The 20,545-nt window shown below is 44.8% G+C and overlaps 1 protein-coding gene across 4 annotated transcripts; it reads left to right on the plus strand.

Moving 5' to 3' along the window:
* Window positions 1–41: 41 nt before the first annotated feature.
* Window positions 42–20,260, plus strand: LOC147451840 (Galactose mutarotase-like superfamily protein). 4 transcript variants are annotated; one of them, XM_086517705.1, is made up of 5 exons: window positions 120–295; window positions 532–584; window positions 18,968–19,100; window positions 19,203–19,307; window positions 19,372–20,260. In XM_086517705.1, the coding sequence occupies exons 1-5, from the start codon at window positions 142–144 to the stop codon at window positions 19,995–19,997; spliced, it is 1,071 nt and encodes a 356-aa protein (XP_086373831.1). In that variant the 5' UTR covers window positions 120–141; the 3' UTR covers window positions 19,998–20,260. The 4 variants fall into 4 exon arrangements, with proteins under 4 accessions (XP_086373832.1, XP_086373833.1, XP_086373831.1 ...); XM_086517708.1 differs by having other exon boundaries at window positions 535–584; XM_086517706.1 differs by lacking the exons at window positions 18,968–19,100; window positions 19,203–19,307 and having other exon boundaries at window positions 42–295; window positions 19,347–20,260.
* Window positions 20,261–20,545: the final 285 nt, after the last annotated feature.

Raw genomic sequence — 20,545 nt, forward strand, 5'->3', positions numbered from 1 at the left:
TCACTTTTCATTTCAGAGGCTCACATAGCTTGACGCATTCTATTTTCTATTCTTCTAGTTCTAGAACGCTCATAAAGTGAAGCTTCATCTTATATGATTCCGATTTTATCTTGTTCAAGGTTAAATTTATCCATCGTAACCATGGCAAGCAAGAGCGAAGACGAGTATGTCAGAGCTGAACCCTTCGGCCCAGAAGGAAAAGCTCAGCTTTTCACACTGCAAAGGGGTGGCATCAGGCTCCGAGTGACAAACTGGGGTGCCACTATTGTTTCACTCATGGTCCCTGATAAAGCAGGCATGTTCTCTCTCTCTCTCTCTCTCTCTCTCTCTCTCTCTCTCTCATATTAAGGAATGCACATGAGATGGGTTATTAGTATCTATGAACTACAATCTTTGAAGAGAGAGAAACAGAAAAAGCATAGGGCGGTTGATGACACATTACCAGGTAGATTCTTTCAAGTAGTTTCGCGCATACATATATTTATATGTGCATTCAGTTAAAAGATGTGCCTTTTGGTCATGATTTTAAAGCAGGGCAAAATGATGACGTTGTGCTTGGCTTTGACGCTTTGACTCCTTACATGGTAAAGCTACTTTTTGGGCTTCATGAGATGGATATACAATTGTATTTAAAACTTTTAAGTACAATTCTTCTCTTGGTTTGATTGTGCATTTAGACCACTCGCAAGGTGCACAAGCTGTTGTTACCTACTCAGGTCCATAACAATGCGATAATTTTTTTAAGTATAATTATTTTGCTGATTTAAATGTTGTGTCATGAGCATTTTAGACCAATCAAATGGTGCACAAGGTTATTTTACTCAAGCCGGATCACTATATTGGCATGTTGGTCCTTCAACTTCTATTTATTTTCTCTCAAAGTCATGTTTGGTTGTGATTTGTGGAGGGTTGATTAGATAGGTTGATTGGAGTGTATCAACATTATTAGGGATTCTCATTGTCTCTTTCGTCAAAGGTGTGTGAGCTTATCAAAGCTGTCAGGCTACAACTTCAAAATAAAACTATTTGTACTCATCAGATGGAGCAAAGAATGTGGGAATGTTATCTCCCACAAATTGAATTTTCTTATAGCTGTACTAAGCATTCGACTATTGGTTATAGCCGGTTCATACTTATGTATGGCTATGAGCCAAAACAACCAATCTCCTACCTTTTATGCTAACCAACATCGACAGCCTCGTGATCTCCAGGAGGGGATGTGGGTGCACCTAATGGTACTGAAGGATTTTGAAACCATCTATACTGATCAACTCTTGAAATTATCTTAGTGATATTGTGGGCCCGTTCCAAATTATCAAGAAGTTTAGTGAGGTCTCTTACAAAATAGATCTACCCTTCGACATTACCGTCTATGCTGTTGATTGCACAAATCTGGTACAATGGTCTAGATGCAATGGACTTGCTGACGATGTCGACGACAATAACAAGGTCGACGAGACGATCGCCGTCCTCGTCGACACAGTTGTAGAATTCAGTAGATTTGCAGATTTCAGTCCCTAGCGTTTTCAGATTTCAACCGATCTGACCGTGCGGCGAGGATCTACTGGGGGTAGGTGAGATATGCGAGGTTTGGGGCTGCTACTGCGGAGTCTAAGTGCTGAAAACTGAAAACGCTGATGCAATGGGATGATCTGACGCCGGGAATCTGCAAAACGCCGAGGCTGATCTGCAACCAAAATCACCAGAGAATCTGTGTGGCTAACGCTGGTCTTGTTCTGCAAACTGCAAAAACGCTAGGCCTGAATTTTGGAATCTGCTAACGCTAGGACCGATTCTGGAATTTGCTAACGCTAGGGCTGGAATCTAGAAAACGGGAAGTACCAAAACGCCAGGCTGTCTTGTGGCTGAAAACGTTGAGTCTCCTGCCGGTTCTTGCTGAGAAGGTGCACTGCCAGTTGTTGGAACTCTGCTGCCTCTTCTGCCAGAAAGTGCTAGCGCTAGCTTTTCTTATATATCAACTTACCAAAAATGCCCTACCCAGTTTCCCAACAAAGTCACTTATTAATAATAAGTAAAAAATGGCTAAAATAGGGAAAATGGGTTTTGTGCACTGTAAAATGCTCATGATGGCTACTGACTGTCATGCTGATGATCATGTTGTGTGCAACCAGAGGATATGCAACCACTCTAAGTGCCTGGACATGCACGGCCTGCACACAGGCTCACAAAGGTGCCAGGACACTTCCTAAGCTAACCTGAACCTTGGACCTGAAGTAGCTTGTCCACATGCACATAGGGTTAGATGTGCACCTGACATCCCCTCCTTTTTAAAGTGAGGTACTGGTATTGATCTGCATGGCGTCGAGGGAGATCGCCAACAATGTCTGGAATCTTGGGAAGGACTCTTTGCTGGCTCACTCTGATGCGTGGGTCGTGCGATACTTGAACTTCATAAAGGTTTGCAATGCTTGCTTCGTTGGGCTGCGTCGAAAGCAACACAAAGTCATCTGTGGGGCTGCATCACTGCTCCAACTACGTCTATGGACGTAGGCATAGTTGACACGTACGGTCACGTACGATGGTTACACGTACGAAGACGTGCGGTACTAATCGAACTAAAAAAAATTAGACGTACGTTGAAGTAACGTACGATGCAAAAAAATAAATCATATATTTTTCAGAGCTTTTACTCTATTATGAGTAACTACTTAGTATTAAGTACATACAACTTAAAGGAGATGTCTTACAAGTAAGAACATTAAAGATTTGGCCATGGACATTGGAAACGGCAATGTTCGAAAAAAGATGATCATGATTGCATTTGATTTCATAATTCATTACATAAGTAGAGAGTCGAGGCTCGAGAGATACTAGTGACAAAAAGTAGTGACACAACTCATAGTCTCATGGCCCATGGGTGCAAACTTTAAAGCATAAAGAGAGAGTTCTAAGTGCTCATATCGCTCTCATCACCGGAGTTGTGGTCCGAGCTTGAGCTAGAGGTAGCTGCATCATCCTCATCACTACTTGCATGAGATGCACTAGATGCAAGACCATAATCTCCCTCACTAAGGATGTTGCCCTCATCATCAAACTCTGGCTCTCTAGGATCCGCAGGCCTAGAAACGGACACATTCTCCAAAGTGGTGTCCGCCATAGTAGATCCGCTACCCGAGCCTCGCCGCACATAGGCCCTGGGTGTCCGTGCCGACGCTCTTCCACTCCCACGAGCAACCGAAGTGGAAGCTCCTCTACCTGTAGTTGCCAAAGCTCGCACAACCACCTTCTTGCGGGACCGTGTGCGAGAGACACGGCGATCAATCTCCTCCAACTCCAAGTAGAGGTCTCGAAATATTTGCTCCTCCTCTGGATCGCGATCTTTGTTGAGACTCTTAAGAGTCTCAATGGAGAGCTTGCATTCATCTACATTCACCTATTTGTCATTTACAACATGCAAGAAGATTAATGGAGTTAGCAATTTGGCATGCCAAAAATATGAGCACATGATACCTCATACATATTACATCATACATGTGAAAGCATAAATAAAGAGTATGATGTAGCCAACTCAATTACCTGCCTAGCCATTGGCATCTCATGCATGGACCTCAACATGCGTAAATTGGAGCGACAATAGATAAGCCGCTCCAATTGCTTCGTAGAAAGCTTGTTGTGGATCTTGGTGTGTATAAGAGAATACGCCGACCAATTCCGCTCACATGCACCCGATGAGCAATCCTAGAGCACATAGATGATAGAAGAGAGGCATGAGATTTGAATTGTGGGATTGAGAGGTGACTTATGTCACGTGAATGATGAATGTCAAATGATGACATGATTGAGTCTTGAGATTATAAATTTATAATTTATGGTATGGTATTATGTATAATTATTAATATATATGATATACCTGTCCAAGAACCCTCAATGCCACCCTTTGAAGGTGAGGCAATTGATAGCCAAAACATTCCCACCAAAAAAGAGGCTTCACTAACGAATCCCTCTTCCAACACACTGAGGAAGCGAATGCCGTGCCTCTTTGGTCTCCATAGTTGATGAGCTCTTGGAGAAACTCTCCATGGTGTTCTTCATTGAGTATCTTTGGAAGGTACTTGTCGCGCTCCTCTTGAAGTGCTTGATCCGCAAAGATGGATGGCTTTTTGAAAGCCGGATGCAAGAGGGCAGCAAAGCCATGGATTGGTCGCCTCATCCAATCCCACCGCTTTTTAACAAGGAAGAGAATGTCATCTCTCTTTGGAGAGTCCTCCAACACCACTACAAAGAGAGAGAGAAAGATAGTCAAGCATGGAAGGGTAGAACCGTAGATGGAAAAAGACAACGTACAATGTACATAAATCATAAGGTGAAATGTTTACCGTGAACCATCGGGTGCTCCATCAAGAATGGTGGATCTCTCAATCTCCTTGTAAGCCTCCTCCATGAAGTGGTAAAGGAGACCTATGGTAGACCCTTCCATGTCGGTCATCCGAAGCACCTTATACAATGGCAATACCACCATGACAAGACCCTTGACCTCTTGCCAAACGATGCTGACTAAAATACAGGAAACCGTCACGAATGAAACACTTGAACAATGCGTGCGTATCAATCATGCGAACACATAATACTTCCTGTGATGGTTCTTTGGACCAAGGCTCGAGAGCCAAGATCGGTTCATCTTGAGGGGGTTCTTTCTGAATGATCGAATCGTCCTGTGGGGGTTCTTTGGACCTCGACTCGAAAGCCAAGATCGGATCTTCGTGATTGATCGAATCTACAACGAGGTTAGCTTCGCTAGAAAAAGCATCCACTAACACATCATCCTTGTGAACAATCACCTCATCTTCATGCAACTCATCATGCTTGAGAGAAATCACATCTTGATCATGCAAATCATCATGCTTGTCATTGGCATCCAAATCATCATGCTTAGCAATATCATTCAAATCATCATACTTATCTTTGTCATCCAAATCATCATGCTTGTCATTCAAATCATCATGCTTATCATTGTCAATCAAATCATCATCATGCTTCACACAATCATGCAAACCTTGTGTATCATGCTTTGGAGAAGAAGAGACTTAGAGAGTCTCCTTTTCCCGATTCTGGTGCATTTGTGCCTGAGTTGGAGAAAGGAGTCGCAAACGCTCTTCCCTTCTTGCTTTGATCTCGCGATCAAATTCTGCTTGTCTTGCTTTGTTCGCTGCTTGTCTTTCTGCTTCGGCTTTTGCGTGTCTGCGTTCCATTTCTTTGAATTCACGATCAAATTTGGCTTGTCGTTCTTTGGTATCCAAGCGTGCTTGCTCGTACTCACGCACTATGGCTGCCATTCTTGCGGCATGTCTTGCTTTGCGTTGTAAAGTCTGTTCCATGAACAACAGCTTCAACTCCTCCATTGGAGTTAGTGCAATCGTTGTTGTAGATGGGGAAGGGTCGGAAAAACCTCCTGGTGGGGAAAATTCTTCTTCGCCTCTCTCATGCTCATCACTTCCAAGCGAAGTATCGATTCCGCTTCGAGTGATGACCAATCTGCAATCGTGGGTTCTTGTGGGTTCTTGGGGTCTTAAGTCCTCGAGGAACTTGGGTTCTTGAGGTTCTTGAGGTCCTTGATTGGTGAGAATCTTGGGTTCTTGGGGTTCTTGAGGTTTTCTTTCGCTTGCAAATCGTGTTGGAGAAGGATCTTCTTTTCACCCGAGTTCTACCCTTTTCTGCGGGCACACCCCTTGGCGGCCTTGCCCTCACACCAAGGTTGCTTTTTCCCACCTCACGTCGATTGGCCGGCCGCTAAGTGCACGGTCCGCTCTCAATGAGTGAAAAGAGACAAGGGGAGGCTGGACAAGCCCTTCTTTCTTGGAATTCCTGCCACTGTTCAATAAAACACGATTAGGAATCGCCACGCCCAAGTAAACTTGGGTTCGTGCGATTGCAACAAGCAAAAAAAATTCTTGTGGTTCTTTCCTTGAGTAATGCAGAACACTTCCAAAGCTCTGATACCAATGTTAGGTCTGATACCAATGTTCGGTGCAGCGGAATGAATGTTGTATTTTCTCAAGATTAGTGATCTTTATTGCTCAAGGTTCCTTTTAGTTCTTAGGGAAAGAGAGAGCTTTCTGTCTTGTAGAGTGCTGTGGTCACGAACAAAGTAGGTGGATATTGTGCGTGCAAGTGAATGAGACTGAGAGAAGGAGTGAGAAGAGATACGACACCCGAGAGGTTGTAAAATCCTCCTCCGAAGGCCCCACTCTCGTCGGCGAGAGTGGTCTATTCTTTGATTGCACAAAGGTGTACAATGCGTATGCAATGGACTATGCAACTTGGTCTATGCTGATGACGACGACGACGACAATGATGGCTGGAATCTGAGATCTTCTAATCACTGAATTTCGGGACTGTTTCGGTGGCTGAAAATGACTGTTTTGGCTGCCTTTTCTTGGCTGAAAAATGAGGTTTCTTAGGGGCTGAAAACTGATGGTCTTTACGGGCTGAATCTACTACACTTTAGGTGAATAATGCCGGTCTTAATTTGTTGCTGAAATCCAAAAACGCCAGGGGCTGAAATTGGTCCTTCTGTCGCCGGGGTTCTGCAAATGCAAAAACGCTAGGCTGATCTGCTGTGTCGTGATGACGCTGGGGCTGATCTGCTGTGCACAAATCGCCAAGGCTGATCTGATGCAAAAACGCTAGTCTTCTGTGGAGAAAACGCCAGAGTAGTCGCGGGGGTTGGTCTTGCTGAGAAGTTGTCTGTTGAGCAAGGTGCTCCTGCTGCCTCTTCTGCCATTTAGTGCTAACTTGGGTTTGCTTATATAGAAACTTAGCAAAATTGCCCTACCTACTTTTGTAGGAAAGTCACTTAAAAATCATAAGTGAAAATCCCAATAAATAGGAAAATAGCCTAAATGCACTGGAAAATTCCCCTAACTGATGCTAATGGATTTTGATGGTAATTCCGATGATCATGCTGTGTGCAACCAGAGGATATGTATCTATGCTAAGTGACTGGGCATGCACGGTCTACGAATAGACTCACAAAAGTGCCAGATCATTGCTAATCTAACTTGATCGGACTTACTGAACCCTGCTGTGGTGTAGCTTGTCCACGGACACATAGGGTTGGGATGTGTCACGTGACACAATACTTCCTGAGTGGGTTCCTTAGATCTCTACTCGAGAGCAAGACCGTTTCTTCGTGATTGATCGTATCTGCAATGAGGTTAGCTTCACTAGAAAAAGCATCAACTAAACCATCATCCTTGTGAACAATGACATCTTTATCATACAAATCATCATCTTTGTGAATAACATAGTTACCCGGAACAGGAAATCGGAATGGGGAACGGGGAACAGCAACACGCATGAAATGCCATTCCCTGTTTCAGATACTCACGTCAGAAACACGGAACGGGGATCCGGAACGGGAAATTAGGATAGGAATGGGGAACGGGGACCCGAAAATGACCATTTCTTGTAACTATGGTGAATAATCACATCTGTATCATGCAAAACATGTGTGTCGTGCTTTGGAGAAGAAAAGACGGAGAGCGTCTCCTTCTCCTGTTTCTTTACAAGCTTTGCGTGCACATTAGAAATGAGAGGTGAAGAATGAATAACTTCCTCTCCACGAATAACTATGGGAGAGTCACTTTTGGCATTGAAAGTGAAAGTATTGTCCGCCCAATCAATGAGAGGGTTATGCTCACGAAACTATCGAATGCCTAGAATCATATCACATCCTGGAAGAGGAGACACTTTAAATTTTTTGTTGAATAGTGAATAAAACATCAAGGCACTTTCCTGTAATGAGAGAGTCCATATCGGGAGCGAAGCCCGACACCTTGAGAGGAGATATCTTGCGAACCTCCAAGCGGGCTCTTTCGACAAGAGAGTCACCAATCACATCATGCATACTACTAGAATCAAACAAGACCACCATGTGTTGACCATTCACATGACCATAACATGACATGAGAGACTCATCAATGATAGGATCGTGAGAAACTTGGGACACACGAGTGTGCTCATTTATGGCATTAACAGAGGATGTGGGTTCTTTAGGTTTGTTAGATTCAATCTTAGGACATGTTTTCGTTATATGACCCTTGACGTAACAAGGATAACATACGACCTTCCTTAGAATAAATGACTTGTTCTGTCACAAGACGGGCACCACGTGCCAATAGTAAAGAACAAATTGAATTGACTTTTAGCACTTCAATAAAAACAGAATTGAGAGAGAGAGACGACACGCGACACGGAGTGGCGGAATTTCACCCCAGAGAGTATTGGCCCCAAACCTTGGCGCCCCTTTCGGTATTTCTTTATATTGCATCAACACAGTACAAGCCGGTACTCTAGACTCTGCACCTGCTTCAGGAAGCATTCTAGAGAATGAGCCCTAACCTCATATTTAAAGGCCCTAGGCCCCAAAAGTAGTGTACAGTGAAAAGCCTTCAAACTTAAAAGCATCTGGTCCAAAAGCAAAGCCATGTACGCTTGCCACGTCATCATGCCAACGCAATTTTCGGAAATCTGCCACATCATCAGTTTTTGCGTGTTTTTGGGTTCTGCTTTATTTTAATCCTTTATGTCACTTGGGGCCCCATCGGACGGGGTCCCCATAAGTTGGTAGGACTTCTTCTTCTGTTACTTGTTCTTCTTAGGGTTTAGGCCCCTCGGCCAACACCTGTAAGTTGGCTCCATTCTTTAGGCTTTGACACGTTAGCAGTTTGTTACATGTTCTTCTACCGTGATGTATCCTCCTAAAATTCCTTGTGCGGCTTTTTCATCTGGTGTGAGCTTAGGTTTAGCAAGTGTGTTAGCTTTACCCTTAGATTCTTTTTGTGAGTTCTTTTCCGAAAGACTAGAGGAAGATTGGTAAGAAGAGTTACTGTTCTTACTATTCTTACCATTCTTACCGTTGTGAGGAGTCTGAGAGGTCTGAGACGACTTGTTCTCCTTAGGCTTTCCCTTATTGTGCTTCATCTCCTATGCGAGAGCAATCGCCACCGCCTTGTTGAGATAGATTGGATTGAGTACCTTGACATCATACTTGATATAGTCTTCCAATCCAGAAAGGAATGTCTCCTTGTGCTCATCATCTGATTTGTGTGATTGGGTGTCGAGCTGCAAAGCACGATTAGAGAAAGACATAACTGGCATACCATTTTGCTTGAGACTGCACATTGAGAAGTTTTCGTCCGAGTTAAGACCTGTTGATATTGTGCTAATTCTTTCTATCTTTTGTGGTGCGTATGCCCTATCAACTACCTCATTTTTGTACTAATTTTTCCGATTTAATGCTTCTTTTAGTGCTAGGCTTCATTATGGCTGAGTCTGCCCTTGATCTCCGGAGTCATGATAGAAACTCAGTACATTGAACTTTGTGTTGATGTATGCTCGTGTGTGTGTGTGTGTGGTGTTGTGTTTGGGAGCATATGTTAGTACCTAGTTCTACACCCACTATTGGGCACTGACGACGTTAGTGGGGATGTCGTGGTATTTAGTCAATACTATCCATGATGAAGCTGATGGTTATATTGTCTTGTGGGTGACTACCATGGGTCTATACCTTGCACTTTCCTTTATGGGTGAATCTGGGCTTATCCTGGATTCATCTAGGTATATTTTTTAGTCGTATAGCGGACATGCAAACTTCACATTGTGAAGTTTTCGTCCGGGTTACGACCAATTGATATTGTGCTAATTCTTTCTATCTTTTGTGGTGCGTATGCCCTATCAACTACCTCATTTTTGTACTAATTTTTCCGATTTAATGCTTCTTTTAGTGCTAGGCTTCATTATGGCTGAGTCTGCCCTTGATCTCCGGAGTCATGACAGAAACTCAGTACGTTGAACTGTGTTGATGTATGCTCGTGTGTGTGTGTGTGTATGGTGTTGTGTTTGGGAGCATATGTTAGTACCTAGTTCTACACCCACTATTGGGCACTGACGACGTTAGTGGGGATGTCGTGGTATTTAGTCAATACTATGCATGATGAAGCTGATGGTTATATTGTCTTGTGGGTGACTACCATGGGTCTATACCTTGCACTTTCCTTTATGGGTGAATCTGGGCTTGTCCTGGATTCATCTAGGTATATTTTTTAGTCGTATAGCGGACATGCAAACTTCACATTGTGAAGTTTTCGTCCGGGTTACGACCAATTGATATTGTGCTAATTCTTTCTATCTTTTGTGGTGCGTATGCCCTATCATCTACCTCATTTTTGCACTAATTTTTCCGATTTAATGCTTCTATTAGTGCTAGGCTTCATTATGGCTGAGTCTGCCCTTGATCTCCGGAGTCATGACAGAAACTCAGTACGTTGAACTGTGTTGATGTATGCTCGTGTGTGTGTGTGTGTATGGTGTTGTGTTTGGGAGCATATGTTAGTACCTAGTTCTACATCCACTATTGGGCACTGACGACGTTAGTGGGGATGTCGTGGTATTTAGTCAATACTATGCATGATGAAGCTGATGGTTATATTGTCTTGTGGGTGACTACCATGGGTCTATACCTTGCACTTTCCTTTATGGGTGAATCTGGGCTTATCCTGGATTCATCTAGGTATATAACTGGCATACCATTGTGCTTGAGACTGCGCCCATCGTCTTTCAACCGTGCTAGGTACTGTGGTGCCATAAACCGCGCCTTGAGCTTGTCTTGGAAGTTGGCCCAATTGAAGGAAAGGGACGCGCCTTCTTCGGCTTCCTCTAGGTGCGCGGTCAAGTGTGCCTCTTGCCATGCGTGGTACCAATTAATGGCATCGGCAAGGTACATGACTACCGTCAAAACCTTGCTATTCCCTGTCTTCTTAGTTGTCGCAAAGTAAGCATTAAATTGATGCAACCAAGAGTGAATAATAGTAGCATCCATCTTACCATCATACTTATTGAATGTCAACTTCTTTGTGACAGGGTTGTTAGAGTTCGAATCTCTGCTTGTGCTACTTGATGAACTACCAATATCTTTGACCGGCTCGGGTTTCGAGGTAAGTACCTGTAGGACCAACTCTTGCATGTGGTGGTCTCTCTGCGCCTCACGCTCTAACTCCAAGGCCGCTCGTCTGTCTTCGGCTGCCAAGCGCGCTTGCTCACGCTCACGCTCCAAGGCTACCCTTCTGTCTTCGGCCGCCAAACACGCTTGGCCGCTCCCACGCTCCAAGGCTAACCGTCTTTCTTTGTGCTCGCGATCCAATTCTGCCTTTCTTTCTTTGCGCCCGTGATCCAAGATTGCCTTTCTTTCCTTGGCTGCCAAGCGCGCTTGCTCACGCTCGCGATCCAAGGCTGCCTTTCGTTCTTCGTGCTCGCGCTCCAAGGCGGCGCGTTGCGCTTCTTATTGTAACATCTTGTCCATCATCGTCTTGACCAAAGCCTCCATTGGATTTGGTGTAACCCTTGGTGTAGATGGGGAGGGGGGAGGGTCGGAAAAACCTCTTGGTGGGAAAATTCTTCTTCGCCACCTCCATGCTCATCACCTTCACGGAAAGTATCCATTCCGCTTCGGGTGATGATTATACAATGAGTTCTTGGTACTTAATTTCACGAGGAACTTGGGTTCTTGAGTCCTTGAGTTCTTGAGGTTCTTTCTTTAGCTTGCAATTTGTCGTAGAGAGGGTTTTTCTCTTACCCGAGCTCTACTCTTTTCTGCGGGCGCACCCCTTGGCGGCATTGCGCTCACACCAAGGTTGCTTTTTCCTACCTCACGTCGATTAGTGCATGGTCCTCTCTCAATGAGTGAAAAGAGGTACAAGGGGAGGCCGGACAAGCCCTTCTTTCTTGGGTTACCTGTCACTCTTCAAAAACACGATTAGGAATTGATACGCCCAAGTGGACGTGGGTTATGTGCGGCAAAAGATTCTCTGTGGTTCTTTCCTTGAGTGATATAGAAACACTGCCAAAGCTTTGATACCAATGTAAGGTGCAGCGGAAGTGAATGTTGAACTTTGCTCAAGATGAGTGCTCTGAATTGTGCTTAAGGGTTCCTATTACTTACTGAAGGGAGAGCCTTCCGTTCCTTTAGTGAGAGTACAAATGATCACAAACAAAGTGGAAAAACACTGTGAATGAAGGTACTGAGACTCAGAGATAGACTGAGAAGAATACGACACCAGAATGTTGTCAAACCCTCCTCCAAGGGCCCCACTCTCTATGGCGAGAGAGGTCTATGCTATTGATTGCACAAATTTGGTACAATGGTCTAGATGCAATGGACTTGCCGACGATGTCAACGACAATGATGACGTCGACGAGACGGGCTGAAATCTGCAAATCTGCTGAATTCTGCAACTGTGTCGGCGAGGACAGCGATGGCGACGACGCGACGACAATGCGATGAAAACGCAGGTGCTGAAATCTGCGAACAGCGGGCTGAAACTGAAAACGCTGGCTGATCTGACCTTGCGGCGAGGATCTGCTGCGGGCAGGTGAGATCTGCGAGGTTTGGGGCTGCTATTGCGGAGTCTAAGTGATGAAAACTGAAAATGCTGATGCAATGGGCTGATCTGACGCCGGGAATCTGCAAAATGCCGAGGCTGATCTGCAACCAAAAACGCCAGAGAATCTGTGATGATGGTCTTGTTCTGCAAATTGCAAAAACGCTAGGCCTGAATTCTGGAATCTGCTAACGCTAGGGCTGGAATCTGGAAAATGTTGGCTGATTTGGGAAGTACCAAAACGCCAGGCTGTCTTGTGGCTGAAAATGTTGAGTCTCCTGCCGGTTCCTGCTGACAAGGTGCATTGCCAATTGCTGGAACTCTGCTACCTCTTCTGCTAGAAAGTGCTAGCGCTAGCTTTTCCTATATATCAACTTACCAACAATGCCCTACCCAGTTTCCCAGCAAAGTCACTTATTAATAATAAGTGAAAAATGCCTGAAATAGGGAAAATGGGTTCTGTGCACTATAAAATGCTCATGATGGCCACTACTGACTGTCACGCTGATGATCATGTTGTGTGCAACCAGAGGATATGCAACTACTCTAGTGCTTGGGCATGCATGGCCTGCGAGCAGGCTCACAAATGTGCCAGAACACTTCCTAAGTTGACCTGAACCCTGGACCTGAAGTAGCTTGTCCACATGCACATAGGGCTAGATGTGCACGTGACATAAGGGCTCTTATAAAGAGTACAAGGGATGCGCAAAAGTAGAGCCTCAAAAGCAGTGCTGGATTATCAAGAAGGGAAATTTGGTCATACTTAAAGGCCAGAAGTATTGCTCATTGTACTCACTTTATGTCTCTTCTGTGAAAGAGAATTCTATTTGTGTAGTCGAGTTGCCGTCTACAGAGTTGTGGCATAGCCGGCTAGGACATATGAGTCAAAAGGGAATGAAAGTCTTGCAGCGTTCTGGTTATATCCTTGTGTTAGATTACTCTTAACTTCTCTTTATGGTAGCGCCTTTGGACAAGGAGTTAGGGAGTCCTCTAGATCTTGTTCATAGCGACTTGTGCGGACCTATGCTAGTCAAGTCTCTAGGGGGAGCATTATACTTATTGACATTCATAGATGACTCTACTAGAAAGGTATGGGTTTATCTCTTGAAGCAGAAGAGCGATGTCTTTAGTGTCTTGCAGAAGTTCTTAGCATTGGTAGAGAACCAATCGGATAGAAAGCTTAAAGCTTTGCACAGTGACAATGGAGGCGAGTACATCTCTTCCGAGTTCAAGGACTTTGGTGTCACCACTAGCTTCAGCCAGAGAGAGGCTTGTGAGTGGCAAAGAGGGGCAGTGAATGCTCCCTGTAATTAATCTGGACCCTTGTGTTGGAGTTCAAGTTATTGATGTTTGGGCCCGTAGGTCGAAGTTCAATGCACATGTATTTGGCAGGGAACCAATCAGACGTCTAAAACACTATGGATGAGTGCACCAATCCACCGTTGTTGGTCAGATTTTGGACAGAATGTGTTCCAACAATTCATTATCTTGGAGTTTTATATTTTAGACATGGTGTTCACAGTTCACGAACGGGGATTATTGGACGTAGTATGGTCTACAGTTCAAAGTTTCTACAAAGGCAACCGATGCTCAGGATGACATTACTTTCAGGTACAAAGCAACATCGAGGTGTATCTAGTATCCTGGCTGGTGTTGGGGTGTCCATGGTAGCTTCTTCATCGACTTGGTCTCACAATTGATGTCCACTATGAGCTACAGAGAGGGTGTTAAAGTTTTGGCATCTCAAGTGAACTACCCAATGTGATCCCATTATTTAGTTTGGCTTTTAGGTATTTATTCTACTTGTTTGTCAAAGTCTTGGGTAGGGCAATTTACTGGGATTGCTATATAAGCAACCCCTTGCCTCCATTGTATACACATTCAATTATTCATTGCCAAGGGTGATTGGTTCAGGAGACCCAACTCACTGACTTCTTCGTCTCACCACATCTACTAGTCTCCCCACCACCCGACACACAGAGAGGGGTGACTCTTCAGCAGGCTGAGACCTCCAGAGCTAGGAGACGGCCCCATACTACAGGCTGTTGGGCCCCTAGACTTCATCGACGCTAGATTGCGGAGATTCAGACCCGTGATCGCCGAGCCACTGAGGAGAGACGAGCCCAGATGATAGCCTACTGCGCCGCAGCCATTCGAGCAGCCCTAGCTCGAGCTCCACCCATGTATCACATCTTACACCCACCAATTAGCACAGGATGGAGCTAGTTAGCTAGTCACCCAGATGCATATCATGCTTGTACTACCCTCTTGCTTATAGACTCTGATAGAGAATCATAGATAGCGTTCCACACACTCGCACTCTCCTCATGGAGATTTGTATCAGCTTTATCAGACAAATTTTTTCAGCACTTTTGTCTTTCCGATTGACGGAAGACACACCCATGTACATTGATTTGTCTCATAGGCCGACTTCGGCCTTCTAATAGACGTAAAAAATCTTTCTTTCTTTCTCTCTCTCTCTCTCTCTCTCTCTCTCTCTCTCTCTCTCTCTCATGCTCACTCCCTTTGATCTCTACGCTTCCGCGTCATCGACTTTGACAAGTCATGGGAGGCTGATTGCCCCCTCTTCACCATATCTTGCATTTGTGGTCTATTGTCTCTCTCTCTCTCTCTCTCTCTCTCTCTCTCTCTCTCTCTCTCTCTCTCTCACGCTTCCGCACACGCGCACTCTCACATGGTATCAGGAGCTTCATGCTCTCCATGGGACCATGTCCCGTGCACATCTAACCCAATGTGTACGTGGACAAGCTACTTCATGACATGAGTTCAGTTCAGTTAGCCTAGCTTAAGAAGTGTTCTGGCACTTTTGTGAGTGTTCGCAGACCGTGCATGCCCAGGCACTTAGAGTAGATGCATATCCTCTGGTTGCACATAGCATGATCATCTGATTTCCATCAGAACCCATCTGGAGCATTTTTACAGTGCATAGACCTATTTTCCCTATTTTATCCAATTTTCACTTATTATTTTTAAGTGACTTTTGTTGGGAACTAGGTAGGGAAAATTTAGCAAGCAAGTATATAAGAAACCCTAGCGCTAGCACTTTCTGGCAGAAGAGGCACCTTCTTAGCAAGATCCCCCCCCCCCCCCCCGCCCCCAAAGACCAGCCTAGCGTTTTTGCCAAGATCAGCCAACGTTTTCATCAACAACAAAGCCCTGGCGTTCAAATGTGGACTGACGACCCAAATAACCCAGGAAGTCAGTGCCTTTCTTCTGCTTTTTGCCGTGCTTTTTGGCTTTCTTTTGCGCGTCAAAAAGCTGAGCATTCCGTGCATCAATCACCTCGTCTAATTCCGTCTCTGAATATTTCTTGTGAGCAGAAGGTTTCTTGAGAGCGGGTTTCGGGGGTGGTGTTGTGGTTTTTTGCCACTGCTCGTGCACTTCGTGAAAAAAAGTCTCGCTCATATATTTTGCAAATTTTGGGTCCTTCGCAAAATTGAGCATCATCTTTGTTGCATCGCCGATCAATTGAAGACGCTCCATCTCTCGACGCTCCGCCTGAGTAGGCTGAGGCGGGCCGTACTTTTTGTCGGAATCTTCGTTGTGATCCCTTCCCTCATCTCCGGATGCAAAGGGAGTCGACTGATCCTTGCGTGAAGCCATAGGTGCCGCGGAAAAAAAATTAGGGATCGGATTTCCCGTAGAAGAGAAATCGGTCGTGCTCTGATACCATTGTAACAGACTTGGACACTCCAAGTCAAGAATCAATCACGACAGCACCAAATAACCACTTCAAAACAATTCACAGACCACAATGGATTTGCACTGGCCCGGCGGAATTCCGTGCCTAGAGATATTGGCCCCAAAGACTGGCGCCCCTTTCGGTATTTCTTTATGTATTAAATCAATGTCAACGTACAAGAGAGCGGTTAGGGTTTCACTCTCAGACTCTGCGTCCAGATGCTCTGCAGAGTGAGCCCTAAATCACTTATTTATTTGTTTGGATGCCCAAAAACAGAGCCCCAAAAGCTTCCAAATAAAAAGCTAAAAATTCTCTCTCTCTCTCTCTCTCTCTCTCTCTCTCTCTCTCAAGAGAGTTTCAAAAAAAAAAAAAGCAAGTCATCTCTCTCTCTCTCTCTCTCTCTCTCTCTCTCTCTCTCTCTCTCTCTCTCTCCTTGCCAAAGCGTAGAGAAAAAGCATCAATTAGCGTCGCTTGGCTGGCTTTTTTTTTCATCTCCGCAAAATCCGGAAAAATCCGTACTGCTGCCACGTGGCATTTGCCGCCAGAGAATTAGGGTTTCAGCCACTTTAGGGTTTCGGCCAGCAGTTAGGGTTAGGGTTTTCAGAAATTAGGGTTTGCAAGAATTAGGGTTTCTGGCAGTTTCTGCTCTCGGTAGCCACGTCATCACTTTGTGACATGAACTATAGACCTGTTATTCAAGAGGGAAATGGCATAACCAATCTACCACACTTGGGTGATAGAAAGGTTATACCATTTTCCTCTTCTGATTAGCACACACACACACCCACACCCACACCCACACAGACACCCGAGAAGAAGAGAATTTTAAGGTCGTAGGAAACTATCCCAAGAGACCTTAAAGATCTAACCGACGAGGAGAGTTGAACTCAAGACCTGTTATTCAAGAGGGAAATGGCATAACCAATCTACCACACTTGCGTGATAGAAAGGTTATACCATTTTCCTCTTCTTTTTAGCGCGCACACATCCGAGAAGAAGAGAATTTTAACGTCGTAGGAAACTATCCCAAGAGACCTTAAAGATCTAGCTGACTAGGAGTGTTGAACTCAAGACCTGTTATTCAAGAGGGAAATGGCATAACCAATCTACCACACTTGGGTGATAGAAAGGTTATACCATTTTTCTCTTCTTATTAGCATACACACACACACCCACACACACACACCCGAGAAGGAGAGAATTTTAATGTCGTAGGAAACTATCCCAAGAGACCTTAAAGATCTAGCCGATGAGGAGAGTTGAACTCAAGACCTATTATTCAAGAGGGAAATGGCATAACCAATCTACCACACTTGGGTGATAGAAAGGTTATACCATTTTCCTCTTCTTATTAGCGCACACACACACACCCGAGAAGAAGAGAATTTTAACGTCGTAGGAAACTATCCCAAGAGACCTTAAAGATCTAGCCGACGAGGAGAGTTGAACTCAAGACGTGTTATTCAAGAGGGAAATGGCATAACCAATCTACCACACTTGGGTGAGAGAGAGAGAGAGAGAGAGAGAGAGAGAGAGAGAGAGAGAGAGAATTATTGTCCACGGAGGTCAAATATGACGGTTGACCCATGGGACCAAAAACAAAACATTACAACCACTTCTTCCAAGTGAGAGCAATCGATACATATCACTTAGGGACTGAGGGTCCATCAAAAGAAAAAGCAAAGCCTAAGGGGGGTCCTATGGGGCAGGGGCAAGTTTAGGAGTTCGAAACTCCTTGATGATGGCGTTCCCTCCGTGGTATACTGCCCACTTGCCTTTGGCTCGTGCTCCATGCACTTTTTTCAGCTCTTCACCTTTGTGCTTGATGTGTGTCGGGGTGAGTTCTTCGGTGATCCAAACCCCGGTGTCTCTAAGGAGACGCGATTGCTAGAGTAATTGGAGCCGTTCCTCCTTGTCTTTGAACTCAAGAATGGCATGTCCACTAGGTGTGCGCTTGGTGTTGAACTTGTTGATGATACATTCTACCGCATCGTAGTCGACATGGACCGGTTTAAGATTCTCGTTGAGGAGGTCAATTAATTTGCAAAAGTCTTGTTTGCACTCGTCCCATGCTTGGGGCAGCCCTCCAATGCGAAGCTTGAGGGCATTCTCTTCTTGAAGCTGACGTTCCCGCAGTTCTGTCTTTACACAAGTTTCCATTTTGGCGAGTGCGATCGTGTGAGCTTGAGTGACTTTTTCTTTGACTTCACCTTGTCTGTTGTGAGGCCGACCATGGAGTCAAATCGTGCCTCGAGCGTTCTGAGGTGCGCTTTGAGGTCGCGGTTTTCTTCCATGACCATGTCGAGGGCAGCTTGCAATTGTCCGATGCGATCTGTCTTGCTTGGGGCTGCTAGGACAGCGGCAAAGCTAGCCGGTGCTCTCCCCGGTGTTTTTGGGCTGTTGGTTGCCATCTTCTCACTTGCTGGAGGCTTTGTTGAGAACATGCTCTCCAAATGCCCAAACACTCAAATGAAATGCTCACGCAGACTGTCGCAGGGAACTTGGAGTTGAACTGGCGGTGAAAACAGCAGGGCCTAACTGGGTAGCGGCACTTGCAAACAAGGTTAGGCTTGGGGTGGGCAGCTCGTCACAAGCAGCGACAGAAACGCCGACTGTGCAGAACGCCGATTGTGCAGAACGACAGGGCTGAGGCGGCGTGAGCTGGAGAGGGGAGGAGGGCGACACTTGTCCTAACGCCCCCCACAGGGCTGCCCCTCGCCCAGGGGGGGAACTGTGGGGGACTGTGGGAGAGGGCGAGCTAGGGTACGAGAGAGAGAGAGAGAGAGAGAGAGAGAGAGAGAGAGAGAGAGAGAGAGAGAGAGAGATTGATTTTCTAAGAGAGAGAGAGAGAGATTGATTTTCTAAGGATGGAACGTCACCGTACTTTGGGAGTATCGTTGGTAGAGTTGCCAATCGCATAAGTGGTGCAGTGTTTACCATGGATGGAAAGGAACATATGCTAGCTGCAACAACAAAGAACCCCGATATAACATTGCATGGTCAGTAGGTCCACTAGAATTGTTCATATGTCAACTAGCTTGAAAGCTTCAGATGTGAAATTGTCATTGTGTACTTACATCAGAATGTTCTGGCTGTTGAAGGGGGAAAGAAAGGATTTGATAAGGTTTTGTGGGGAGTAAAGGACTTTGGTTGCAGTCCAGATCCCTTTGTTCAGTTTGTATATTGCAGCTTTGATGGTGAAGAAGGTGATTGTGCAATTGTTCCCTTTTTCATTTTTAGTGCAGCCTAACAAGCGATCAAGGCATGCAGGCTTTCCTGGTGAGGTGGATGTGTCTGTCGTTTACAGACTTGGTGGAAATTTTGAATTACGCACTGAAATGGAAGCAGTACCTATCAACAAATCTACTCCAATTAATCTAGCGCAGCACTCGTACTGGAATTTAGGTGGCCATGATAGTGGAGATATCTTAGGGCACCATGTTTGTATACGGGGAAGTCATATAACTCCAGTGAATGAGCATCTGATACCAACAGGGGAATTCCTGTTCGTAGAAGGAACTCCCTTCGATTTCAGACACCCCAGAAGAATTAAAGATAGCATAAGCGATGTTTCTGGAGGATATGATCACAATTATGTTCTTGACAAGGAGGCAAGTATGGAAGGTGATGTGCATTTTGCTGCCAGAATAAAAGACCCGGGGAGTGGCAGGGTGATGGAACTGCTTACTAATGCTCCTGGGATGCAGTTTTACACGGGTAACTTTGTGCCAGACATGGAAGGGAAAAATGGCTCTAAATACCGCAAGCACAGTGGACTTTGCTTAGAGACACAAGGGCTCCCAAATGCCATAAATCAGCCCAATTTTCCTTCCATAGTCTATAAACCTGGCCAAGTATATAAGCACATCATGATCCACAGGTTTTCTACAATATGAGCGGTTGGCATATCTGCATTGTGTTCAATTTATTCATTTGTATCCACCAGGATTCCGCCTCAAGTACTAGACAACCAGCAAAGAATCATCCACTGTTATTGTAGCTTGTGGCTTAAAAGTTTCTAGTTTTTCCACCTTAGTAAGAAGTTGTGAGAATGCTGTGAGTGTTATTGATACTTTGTATGATATATTGTGATGATGAATGATTCATCATGATTCATCATGTATGAATGGTTTTCTTGAGTAAGGTTTTAATTTTTTTCCCCAAGTATATTGAAGACCTTATCAAAGCGGATAAAGCGTATTTGCATAGTGGGAAATGCATCCTAGCATGCATTGTGCGAAGGATATGTTGAAAGTGTAATGCCTTGCTTATCTCAACCTTCAAGCCTATGATATACAGTTTCATTCCTTTATAAGGACTATCCAAACGATCTTTAGTTTCTGAATCATGAAGCAAAGTTGACCTTGTACTAATAGCTCTTTAAAGGTGTTTTCTTGTTCTAAAGCCTATGAAATATCATGACCCAACTTGCTAAAGGGTTTTT

Source organism: Adiantum capillus-veneris, chromosome 8 (genome assembly GCF_014529385.1).
Source record: "Adiantum capillus-veneris isolate H3 chromosome 8, ASM1452938v2, whole genome shotgun sequence".
In the NCBI taxonomy this organism is placed as follows: Eukaryota; Viridiplantae; Streptophyta; class Polypodiopsida; order Polypodiales; family Pteridaceae; genus Adiantum; species Adiantum capillus-veneris.

What these genes read in the sequence shown, in the direction of transcription:
- LOC147451840 (XM_086517705.1), top strand. Translation starts at nt 142, where the DNA reads ATGGCAAGCAAGAGCGAAGACGAGTATGTCAGAGCTGAACCCTTCGGC. An exon ending in CCCCGATATAACATTGCATG is followed by an intron (nt 19,101 to 19,202) that starts GTCAGTAGGTCC and finishes TGGCTGTTGAAG; the next exon opens with GGGGAAAGAAAGGATTTGAT. An exon ending in CAGCTTTGATGGTGAAGAAG is followed by an intron (nt 19,308 to 19,371) that starts GTGATTGTGCAA and finishes CAAGGCATGCAG; the next exon opens with GCTTTCCTGGTGAGGTGGAT.